This window comes from Trachymyrmex septentrionalis, unplaced genomic scaffold, assembly GCF_001594115.1.
Source record: "Trachymyrmex septentrionalis isolate Tsep2-gDNA-1 unplaced genomic scaffold, Tsep1.0 scaffold8, whole genome shotgun sequence".
NCBI lineage: Eukaryota > Metazoa > Arthropoda > Insecta > Hymenoptera > Formicidae > Trachymyrmex > Trachymyrmex septentrionalis.
In genome coordinates this window covers 2,735,138-2,747,961 of record NW_017305987.1, presented here as the reverse complement: position 1 = coordinate 2,747,961, position 12,824 = coordinate 2,735,138, and the positions used below count along the sequence as shown (strand labels likewise).

The 12,824-nt window shown below is 34.4% G+C and overlaps 1 protein-coding gene across 1 annotated transcript in view; it reads left to right on the top strand.

The window, feature by feature from the left end:
* Positions 1-12,824, top strand: part of LOC108754477 (laminin subunit alpha-1) — a 169,339-nt gene that overhangs the window by 46,217 nt on the left and 110,298 nt on the right. Inside the window, exons 3-4 of the mRNA XM_018496769.1 lie at positions 6,297-6,539; positions 10,806-11,030. Of these exons, the coding sequence (XP_018352271.1) occupies positions 6,297-6,539; positions 10,806-11,030 (468 nt within the window). The remainder of the gene's footprint in view (positions 1-6,296; positions 6,540-10,805; positions 11,031-12,824) is intronic.

Here is a 12,824-nt window from a genome sequence, read left to right as displayed (position 1 = left end):
TAATAGAACTTATACTTGCGATACTCTTTTTGAAAAAAAAAATTTACATTTATATATACATTTTTGTGTTTCTTTGTCAAAATATTTTCTTCACTAAGCCCAGATTTTGTGTATTTTTTTATGTGTTTAGTACGCATTCTATTTAGCATGTCACTTATCACATCACGCTATAAGCGACGAGTACTTTCGTTTTCTGTTATTTAATTTTTCAAATAAGACAAGAGGTACGAATGACGTCGCGTGTGTAAATCGTTAATACTTGCTTCCGCAAGAAAAGACAGCGAGAAAGAACTCGTAAGATTTCTAATAACAACAGATATTTCTTCGTTGCTTGTTCGGTCCCGAAGAAAGCTCAGACGAAACGAGGTACAGATACTTCGAGCCTTAATGGCTTCGGAAACCGGCCGTTCGGTAAATTTTCTTGCTGGTGTATTCCTCTCTTGGTGCACCCCATTTACGGACCTGGCGAGATAGCGTGCAATGCCAATTTATTAGTGATGCCCCTTAGCCTCGGTCAAGAAGGGGGTCCCCCGTTGGTCGCGCCCATAAAGGGGTGCTGGAGCACCTTACTTTGTGAGAATCTTCACGACGACAAGCGACTTTTGTTCACAATGTGAGTGAACATGTGGCAACTCTTTGTTTGTTGCTGAATTTACAATGTGTCCTTCATAAGTTTCTTCAACACTGCTTTAACTTTCTCTTAATGTAATTATACATGTATTATGTTATATTACTTAACATATAATATATTGATCTTTTTTGTAACTTCCAGATAGAGTTTAACTTATTGCTTAAGTTCAACGTTCGAAGAGTACTAGTATCAAAATTTAGATTCTATTGCTTTTATCCTTTTTTATCTTTCAATTAAAAAATTATATATATATTATTCATTCGCTGCAACATCGGCACAATTCAAAAAATAAATTTTTTTTAGGAAATTATAATATTAATATTTTGAACTATAAAAAAATGTAATATTAATTTTAAAATACAATTTTTGTTGCAATAATTGATTGTAGAGGAATAAAAGTATGTTTTTTCTTTTTCTTTTTTTGTGTATTTTCATTCTTTTTTTTGCAAACAACTAAAAAAAATGACAATTTTTGAGTTATGTTGTTGTAGCAAATGAGCTATATATTAATTCTTTGAAGTGGAATTTTACTCTAAAGATGAAAATTGAGCCGGTCTTACAAAAGAGAGGCTTAATTTTCAATTTTTCTTTAAGAGAGAGTTTCTTGAGATTCACTCTAAAAGTTTTAGAGAGTAATTTGTTACCTTTACTAAATAACAGAACATCGATTTATCGATGGATTAAACTAAGCGACATACAGTCGCTTAAACCATCAATAAATTGTTGATTATCACAAAATTTCACATTTCCTTTCTTATCTTCCGTTATTAATCCGCTATTAATCGCGATATCTCAAGTCATTCCGAGATTACACAGCTCGTTTATTATCGCGGATCGCACTAACGATGGTCAACATACATCGCTCATTGTTGCTGGCGAGCGTGAAACTGTAAAACGCGGTTGTAGACGCGCGCGAATGAGAGTAAGCACTGAGATCGCTTCTCCTTCGAGATCCTGTCGCGGATAACAGCTACGAGTCGTGGGAGATCTATTTACGATACTGACTCCTTAGTTTCTTCTGCCACTTCCACACCTCAGCGAGTCGTTCACAATCTCGCGTTCGATGATATCTGCTCTTCTTCGTCCGAGTTAACTGGTTAGTAATTCTGGTAAAGCCTTTTCTTGGGAAGCAGTCAAGAGTGATCGACCGTATGATTATACGTGAAAGTATTTGATTTGTTGCGGCGATCTTATAGGAATAGATAGTATCATATAATTGACAGTCTAAATTAAGAAACGAAGTAATAATTAACATTTTTTTCGAATAATATTTTAATAATATTCTAATAATATTTAAATTAAAGAAGAGATTTAAAAAATGTACTCTTTATAATGGAAGCTAAATAACTGATTGTTTTCCGTTTCTTTTTTATTACGGACTAACTTACTACTTTAAGAATCAGCGTTGTGCAAAATTTATACATAAAAGCATTGTTATGTTTAATGTATTATATGTATATATTTTTTTACTTTGATTCATTTTTTGATCGCGTTATCTAAAGAAAGGACATTGATCCTTTAGATTTTCGACTATCTTTGTACGCATCTTTATAGCTATAAAGCCATTTCTGTCATCCGATGCTAATACCAGGTGCATCCTTACAAGGTTGTGGATGCGTTTAACGTCGAAAGAAGCCATCGTCCGTGATCGTGGGAGCCGTCCGTTGCATTTCTCGCGCCAGTGTCACCATGGACGGTACTTCGAGAATTCCCCACGGAGACCACGAAAGCAAAACACAATTCATGTTTCTTGGATACCGAGCGCGAGATCGAGCGCGACCACTTTTCATTTTCGCGAAAGAAATCATGGTACTCCTAAAATGGCATTGTCAGTGCCCATAGTTCGATATGAAAAGAGCATAATACTGCGATTCGATTTAATCCCTTCAGAGCTGATTTTATTGGAATGTTAACAAAATTTTTTTAATTTAATTCAAACGCATTTTAATAAGTAATTTATACTAAACAACTCATTTTTTTTTTAATTTTGACTGTTTTTCCATATGCATATTATGTACATCTGATCTTAAATGATTGTCGATAAAATTAAATAATTTTAACGGGTAATTTCTTTAAATTTGATGTTTATTACGTATACAGAGTCTGAAGGGATTAATATTGAATGCAATAATGGAAAATTATTTTTATTACTTTTTACATTAATTAATTGGAGTCAGTTGTCTGCTCAATTAGAAATATCAAGTGTGAAATAGACTTAGATTAAAATATAGATTAAAATATAATCATACAGGACAACAATTTTGTTGACGCAAATTATTACTAGATTGTAAAAGCTTGCAATTTTGTATTGAAGCAAAATTATTTCTTAATTGTGCAATTCAGCAAATCTTAGTAATTTTTATAGCGTGACTGCGATGTCTACGCCATTGGATATATCGGAAGGTCGAAGCAAGGTGCGTACGTCAAGTACGGCCCTCGACGTGCCTTCATCCAAAGCTATCCAATCCCGCCTCTAGTATTTACATGCGTTAATTCCACTGAACGTAAACGGATCCCTTGAATCAAGTATTCCGTCCTGGAACACCTTAACACGATCTGTAAAGTATCGACAAGCTCTCACGCGATAATATCGCTCCTGAAAATGAATACAAAATATGATAATTAAAAAATAAACTATATCTTTCGTGATAATATGTGAAACATAAATTTACAGAAAGATTATAAAATGAAGTTTAATTAATCCTCCGTCTGCAATTTGAATCTTTTTACTTATGTGTTAAAACCTATATTTAATAAAAAAAAAGGAATTTCAGTAAAAATAAGAAATTGTTAAAAATGTATAACTCAATAAGAAAATCAGACTCCACCAGCCTTTATTTTGGAGAAATTTGACAGTAAAATTTCGCATGTTCCAGAAAGACCCAGATTGTATACGGAGAGTTAATTATCCATTTCAATCTTTAAGTTTGAGAAAAGACGTTATAAAAGTTATATTTTTATCATACATATGAATTCCTAAAAGATATAATTTATTGTGCCCAAATAATTTTTTGTTTATCGTATTTAGGAAATATGAGAATGCGAAGATACATTAAATTAAAGCGAGAATATAAACACATGTAGTAGCAAAAACTTCATTTGTGTTTCCAGATTTAACTTCTAGTTTTTGTTCATTCTCCTTGAATGGTAGTCCATAAAATAAACGACGTTTATTTCGTAGCCTGTCAGACACGCATGCGGTCGTTCGTTTAAACACACCTTATCCTTCAATAATTCTGTCGTGTGCTGGTGCGATAAACTCTGCAGTTCACGTATGCACCGTCCGCGTGGAATATCCAACCTCGAGGATCGGAAGAGGGCAACCTTGAGCCAGTAATGCATACGTGGTTTGCTTATGACCTACCCCATATGACGAGGCACGTGATGCCGAAGGCAACTGGAAACCGGAGGAGCATGTGCGGCCAACGCAAATATTTAGTTGGTAAAAGGCAGGGAAGACACGGGAAGAGACTGCCTCGTAACGCTTTCCCTTTTTCCTTGCTCCTGTCATAACAATGTTGATGCGCAAAACGTATTCCCCTGCAGCGATATATACCTCAATGCTGCCATATATATGTTCACACATTTCACATGCTAAACGAGACGGCTACATCCTCGTTAATGCTGCCCGTCACGTCAATACGTCGTATAATTTATACAGCAAGGCCATTGGTCGCACAAATTAAAGATTACTTCTCGATCGCCGATGTAACGATTCTCTAATGCCTAAAGGCGATCGCGGAATGCCCACATTCACACACGGAGCCGCACGTATCCTCGTCTACGAAGTAAAAGGGCCGGATAATTGAAGCCGGCTTCTCCACGGGTCTCCGAATCGGCCGTTCCGGACGAAGTCCTTAGAAGGAAACGAAGCCGGTATCGCGGACATGCGATCTGTCTTTATGGTCCGAAAGTGGGCGTCGGTCCGGTCTCACAATGCCGGAGTAACGACGACACAACGAGAACAACGACAGTGACAACGACAACGACAAAGACGTGAAACGACAGTAGGATGAAGGACTCCCGTCTTGTTAAATCACGACTGCAGTCGGAGATGCATGTGACTGCACATCCTCTCGTACATTCGGGACTCGCCAAAGTTTTAGAATGTTTGACGTCTTCATAAATGAAAAAAAAATTTTAATCGAATTATGGTATTTAATTTCACTTTGGATTTATATTTGTTATTTAATTTTAACCGAAGATTTCTTTCGCAGTGTTTTTTTAATACCGCTATATTAATCTTTAGAGAGTAGGGGTCTATATTTTTAAAATCTTATAGTTTTTCCTCGAGTAAGATTTGTTATAATTCATTACATTTTTTTTTTATATTGCTTACCTCTAAATGTGATGTTATTTTAGCTTCACTATAATGGCTTTCCCAGTGAAGGTTAATTAAAATATACATCGTATTTAAAAATGTATTAGCATTTAGCTGAAGAAGTGCTTATTTAAAATATCATATAACATCGTGTGTTATGTAAAGATAATAATGTACGATAGGTACCTAGTATTCAACGAGGCATCCTGTAATGTAATACTCGCCTACGTATGCGTCCGTTAACGATTTGCTACGCTAGATTGTATTTTAAAATTTGCACCATTTACATCCGGCGATACCAAGACATAGTCGAGAGATAGCGGGGCCTGCACAAAGTATGTAATGTATGGATAAAGTACTTAACTATCGATTCATAGCGTTTTTAACATGCAAACAATGAAAAGGTAATAAGGCAAGCAAAAGATAGCAAGTAGCGGCCGATTTTCATCGCTTGTCTACTCAAACCGCATACAAAATCGCAGTTGACGCATTTTAAGCGCAGACAGCAGTTTTAATATCCGGTTCTGAATGGTGTGATATTTTTCCTGGAATGATCGATTGAAATGAAAAGATAGAGAGATTGACGCAGTGGCGCATTATAACGATATTGTGTTCTTCTATTCGTCGCGTCGATGGGACGCGAGCGAGCACTAACTAGTTTTGCGCAATCCGTGGCTTGGAATTAATTATTTGAGATTCTGGTCTCGGCGGGGTTTCCGACGAACCGCGGGAGACCTGCAAATCCAGCCTCCGGCATTGAGCTCGTGATTTTTATCTTAGTGGGCTGCAACGAGGACATGATACGAAGAGTCGCGGGTGCAGAGAGAATACGAACTTTACTTTCATAAATCTCGAAAATTTGAATCACTAATTACGCTTAAATTCTATATTATTGCGCTATGTGTGTTAAACTTTATTATATTTAATTTTTACTGAAAAAGAAATCTAGTTACAATATAATTTAATTGAAAATTCTAACATTATTTGGTACATTCCTTCAGTTTGTCTTTGAAATTAGAATTCCTCTGTTCCCTAGAAATTAGACCTGATAAGAATTAATTATTTTTTCTTAAATATACCAAAATTTCTGGTTGATTGAAATAATTCTTTTTTGTTATTGTAAATATACACCAAAATTTTTTGTTGATCCACCTTTAGTGCAATAATAGGTTAACGTACACATAATTTCATATATAAGTTTTAGCATTTGTGATAATATTTCAGGTATTATTATATTAATTTTGTTGTTTTACAATTTAATAATTAATTAGGAAACTGTACTATCGATATAATTTCTTTTACCAACATCTTTGCATTCAAGTTGGCGTTATTATATTTTTTCAGGTCTATCAAGTGGAATACGTGATAGTGAAGTCTGCGAACTCACCGAGACCCGCGGCTTGGATTCTGGAGAGATCTCTGGATGGCGAGAACTTCCAGCCATGGCAGTATTATGCGCCGAGCGATGGGGAATGCTGGACGAGATATTCGGCACCGCCTGTCGCGGGTAAACCCGTTTACGTCACCGACGACGAGGTCATATGCACCAGCCAGTACTCCAGACAAACCCCCATGGAGAACGGCGAGGTGAGGACATGGTTCTCGTTTCATAAAGCTCGAAAAATGTGATCCGCCGATATATCAGCTTCTTTTTTTTACGCATGATTTTATCTTCTTTTACAGTCGCTCCTCCCGAAAAAAATATCATTGTCTTGCAATACCAATCTTATTTTATTTCAGTGAATTTCTTGATAGTTTTACGCACACATTTGCTGCATTTTAATAGGTATATAATTAAATCAATAATAGAAGTACAATTAAATTAATCGAACACTTTTTCGTAGAAAATAAAGTTACTATTATACATCAAGCAACATTTATGCACTTGCTAACTGTAACTTGTCCCCATAAATTAGTTTAACATTGCAAAACCAAGAAAAAGAAAGAAATTACTCAACTGACGTATAAAAAACCTGCAACTACCATTAAGGGTCCAGAAATGTTGCTACATGTGCAAATAACACAACGTATTCATCGACGTCGAATGTTGCCAGAGTTGAAAACGCGGATAATTAGCCCTTACTAAAAACACGTCGAAGTGCATTTTTCGCGCGAGCCCTTTAACTGCTAGCCATAAAGTAACATAACGACCTATCTCTAATAACCTGTTGCATACAAATGTCAGGCTGCCAATCGGCGCACCTTTATGTGCCTGATCGTCATCGAAAATGATTCGTCTTCACCTTCACTCATTCATTACAATGATTTAGTATTTAAATGTCAGATATTACCAATGTAATTTCTTTAATGGCGCTTTATTTTATCGGCAATAAAATAATTTTATTCTCGCACGCTCGCTCTCTTGATAAAAGTTAAATATAGAAAGTTATTCGTATAGAAATTAAGAGATTATTTTATACTCTTTATTTCACAATTGTATCTTGTTGCTTCTTTTGAAATTCTTTTTTTGGAAGTGTTAAACCAATATAAGAAGAGTTATACTAATAACATGTGTGATGCAACGAGTACGATGCATTTTTCGCAGCATTCGTTCCGCTACGAGCGCGACTAACCGTGTCATTATCAATAGTCCTTGCGAAAATCCTCACGGCCGCACTCAGCATCGTTAATTATCGTCGATTTTATGGAGCCGCGCGTGTGCAATTACGCGATTGGATGATTAGCGGGAGCTGATTTTACAGGCAACGGGGTTGCCGGCCCGCTTGTTTCCGGTAGATCCCGTTTTTCGTCCCTCCTATCTCTCTCTCTCTCTCTCTCTCTCTCTCTCTCTCTCTCTCTCTCTCTCGAGTTTTTTTTTAAGTAATAGTACGGAGGCGACTTAAGATCATTAATAAACGGCGAACCAGGCGCCACTTGACATAAACAAGCCTTTCTCGATCATATATATAATGGGTGTTTCGAAATCTTTTTTATTGCATTTTTAATATATTTTATAAATTTTAATATCATTAAAAAATATTTTTCTTTTATTATATCTCTTAAAACTTCATTAGCAAGAATATAATTGATTGAAGCTTTTGTTATATCTTAATTTCTGCATGTCAGATTTGATTAATTAATTCTTATACTTCGATCGTATATATCATATATTTTAAAAACTATTGATACTTTGATGCGTTTATATATATATATGAAAAGTCTATTTTAAATATCTAAAAGTAATATTATTGTAGATGAAAGTTTAGAAGTAACTTGGATAATTACTGTATATATATATATACACACACACACACACACACACACACACACACACACACACACACACACACACACACCGTTAGTTCTCAATTAATTTCTTTTAGTAAACCATTACGGTAAATGGCGACTTGAATATTAGAAGAGATGCATTAAGAACGAAATGAAAGTGTACATTTCTGCTATTATTCCGAGCCATTCTTGCACGAGATGTACGATTGGCACTGTTTTGTGACGATAATTTACCATTCACCTCGTTATCATCTGGATCTGGAATAAGTTTACCGCAAGCAATGCGTTTCTTTATGTTGGAAATTTATAAGTGACTTCCTTTATCTTCTTCCGCGTATATCAATTTGTTTTATTCTAGCTGCGTTTCTAATTCTTTGTGGTAAGAATATTGAGGAAACGGTATATGCAATTATATCTATGAAAGGCATAATTACTTATAATTACATTAACGCGCGTTATCATCTATTTAACCATTAAATGCATGAAGATTTACTAAACTGAGATCCATCTATTTGAGAAATAATTTATTTATAACGGATATAATTCATTTTTAACGGATTATTTAATTACTTTTTTTAGTTTATTTGTAATTAAAAATTTTTAATTTTGTGTAATAATTTAATAATCACGCTTATTTAGTAACTTATATTTTTTTATTTTATCTTGTAAAGTATAAAGTGTATTTATGTATTACATCCGCATTTTAAGTTTTTCTTTTTAGAAAAAACTAGGAGAAAACTAAAAACATTTTCTTATTTAGACAGAAGAAACTCTTTATTTTTTTTATGTCTCTAATATACATAAACATATTAATTTTACAGCTAATACACTGTAAATCTAATTATATAACAACTGTAATAAATGCTTCAACTTAGATGTATTAAAAATAAGTAAATGTACTGCATACAAAAAATTGATTTACACATTTAAACGTATATTTACACAAAAATTAAATTGCATGTGAAGATACTTATTTCATATTTAGATTTGCAATATAGTGCTAACATTATTCAGTGAAATAGCGTTTAATATGCTTACTACTCGAGAAACCAATTTTCAATATTATTCCCCCGTTATTCCATCTACCTGCACGAATCGTTAAAAGACACTTTTGCGACTAGACCGAGGAATAAAAGGTAATCATCTGATGACGAGAATCTTTAGGTATGAGGATCTCTTTTTCGTGGCGGAGACATCTCTTCTTGTGAAACGGCAGCGGGTGCAACGAGTTTGCCACGGGAGATACACTTCCATCCTCCTTTGGTCGCCTATTCTTTTCTCTTCCCCATATGTCCGACTCGCGTGTAGAAACGTAAAACTACCAAGCTTCCTCCCTAAGGAAGGTGCATACGCGATACTCCCTTATATGGCCAGGTAGTGCCATACATGGCCGGAATGTAGGAATCGCTGTTTTTGTATCATCGATTCCCTCTTAACGTTTCTCTCTTTCGTTTCTTCCCTCATCGCAATTCCGCGTGCACCCAAAGCTTTAATTATCAGCTGAGTTACCGAGAATTCAAAACCAGGTGACATCAGCCTGCTTTTCATTCCACGTGTTTAATAATTTTTTCCAGTAAATAAATATTATTTTGGAAATTACGCAGTATTGCAGCTTCTGGAGAAATCTCTTCAAATAAAAATAGGAAGATGAGAAAGTGAAAGAGAATGGAAACGTAATAGCATGAAAAGAACGATTTTGCTGAACTGTTAAAAAATTTAACTAGATACACACACAGACTTAAAGATAAGAATAATTCTATTGGACCGTCAAAATAATTACGTAGAAATGCATCTCAAGCATGAAGAGCAATACTGCAAAAGTTTCGAAATTCTAATCCCAGTTGGGATGTTCTACATAATTATTTTGATGATCTAACAAAATTATTTTTTGGGTCGTATATATATCTAGCTAAATTTGTAGATACTTCAGCAAAACTGTCCTTTTCGTGAGGTTATGCACAAATATTAAAAACAATCAATACGTACATAGATACTTTGTTGATTTGTTGGAAGCATGAACAAAAAAAATTAAAGACAAAGTTTGGCAATCAACGAAAGATCGCTTGGTATTCTAAATACAAGCGATTGTTCCTTATTAGGTACCGTATGCTCTCCGTTTATGGAACTCGCCGTTCCATTCTTAGCACGCGGCGCCATTCGGGGATGATTTACTTCTTTGCCCATGTCTCTGGAATTTAGTAGTTTCGCCCGCCGACGCTAATTGACCGTCGCTGATCGTTCAACAACCGTACCATAAGAGTACAGACATTGCTCTGATTTTATTTGCTTCCTTTTCTTCTCACTATTAAAATTAATTATATAATTAATGTTATATTTAGGCAATAAAAATAGAGATCCTTTCTTATTTTTAAAACTATATATTTGCAATAAAATTATAATTAGAAATATACTTTGGGATCAAATTTTTCGAATGTAGATAAGAAATTAAATTATTATCGAATTATATTTTTTATTATTGCAATCTCTCTCTCTCTCTCTCTCTCTCTCTCAAATATCGTATATATTTGTTAATAGGTAATATTATATTATACTATAAACTACTTAACGAGAGAAATTGTTGTGAGAATGTGTTGTTAATGGGAATTCGAATTCTTTATTTGAAAGATCCACACGCACTTGGTGAACGGTCGACCCGGGGCTCTGAATCACAGTGCGACTCTGCAAGAATTTACTCAGGCCAGATTTGTGCGGCTCCGTCTTCAAAGTCTCCGACGTAACGGCGAGGCTGATAAGAGACGTGCATTTTATTCAATAAAGGAAATCAATATCGGAGGACGTTGCCTGTGCTCCGGACATGCCGCTCGATGTCGGTACAGCGTTCAACACGGGGTAAGTGCACGACGATGCATGACATAGTTACTAACTGATAAATATTACAACGTATCATCGATACTAGCACATATATTTTTAGATGCGTTTCAAAAATACATGTATAATAATCTTATTAAATTATAATTTATGTAGGAACAACATAATACCTAATTTAATAGCTATATTGACTTAGAGTTTCCGAACGTGTTTTTAACATCTCTTTTTCGTTAAAACATTTTGTATAATTCTTTTGCATAGTATTCGATTTGTAGCAAAATATGGAATTCATCTCGTGAAAATTCGTGGAAAGCTTATAATGACACAATTTTTGTGGCTCCAAAATTGGTTACGCTCTCGAAAACGGACATTTAGATTCAGCTGCTTGGAAAATAAATCCGTCGAAAGTGCCATAAACTTGTCAGGTCTTTGTCCGCCGACGCCGCTAATGGCGGGGTCTCTCTCGAATCGTTGCCTCCTACAAAGCCTGCAGAAACCGCCAAGAATTAAGGTTTCGCCACGATCGCGCGGAGCGGATGCTTTCGGAGGCGCCATTAGTTTTTTTTTTTAGCTACTATCAATGTTGCGGTTTCTCTAGTGTACGTGTTCGGAGTTGTGAGAATTGGAATTGAAAATAGAATAACGAATCATGATTAGAACCGTGAGAATTGCTCGTTCACGTAACAAAGAATGACCTAATTCTTTCAGTTCATCATGTGATTGTTTCGTGATTTATGTGGATTATTTGAGTTATATATATTATTAAAACAAAATAATTGTTAATTCAATCGCGTTATGTATTATTGTGAAACAATTTTATTTGTAATACTACATTTTTTCAAGATTCTATCAAAACGGTAAAATCTGTTAAATGATTTAAACAGTATTATTAACTCTAGAATGCTATCGATACGTAAAACTTATAAATAAACAAGATTATTAAGAGCTGAGCTATGCCTTCAATATTCATTAGGAGGTCTAACCTGTTATAAGCTAAAAGGATAAGCAAAGAGAAAGTTTTTAAAAATTCTATCTTTTTGTATGTATCAGTTTAGATCTCCTAGTGGATAGTCTTGTAATAAAGAGCGTGATAAGTGATTTTACTTTTTTTTTAAATTTTGTCATGTATTTTATTTAAACATATGAGAAGACGCACATATGAATTTGGATTACATATTTCATATCATTTGAAAATTGAATTTATAGTGTACTTATTCTTTCTTTCTATTTAAATTAATAATTAGATTATCTGTATTCATAAAAATCAAAATTATAAATATTTTGTTATTAAAAATAAAATATATGAAAAACTTGTATTGCATTAGTTAAGAGTGACTTATTTCACTGTACATAAAATTTCTTTATTGACGATACTATATAATTCAATAATATAGCATTCTAGGATTAATTCATCTAAATATATATATATTATATATACACACACATATGTACAATAATATAAAATTTCTAGTGTTTACCTAATTATAATTCTCTAATCAAACATTATAGCGCTTTAGAGCCATAAACACTATTTTCACGTGATACAAACATAAAATAAGAATAGACCGCATTTAATGCGAAAGAGAATGCGGGTTAATAGCGAATGAGTAGCACGGAATAAATTTATAGCACTCATGAGACAGAATGAAAATGCAAACGCCGTGTTTTATCCCAGGGGATGATTCACGTTTAATTACGGACATTGCTGCAGTTTCTCAGGCGGCACAATACGCGAGCGGGAAGACAATAGTCAACGCAAGTGATTAATTACTCTTGTCCGTGGCATATTTCTTCGCGAAGCTAGAGTTTCTCTCC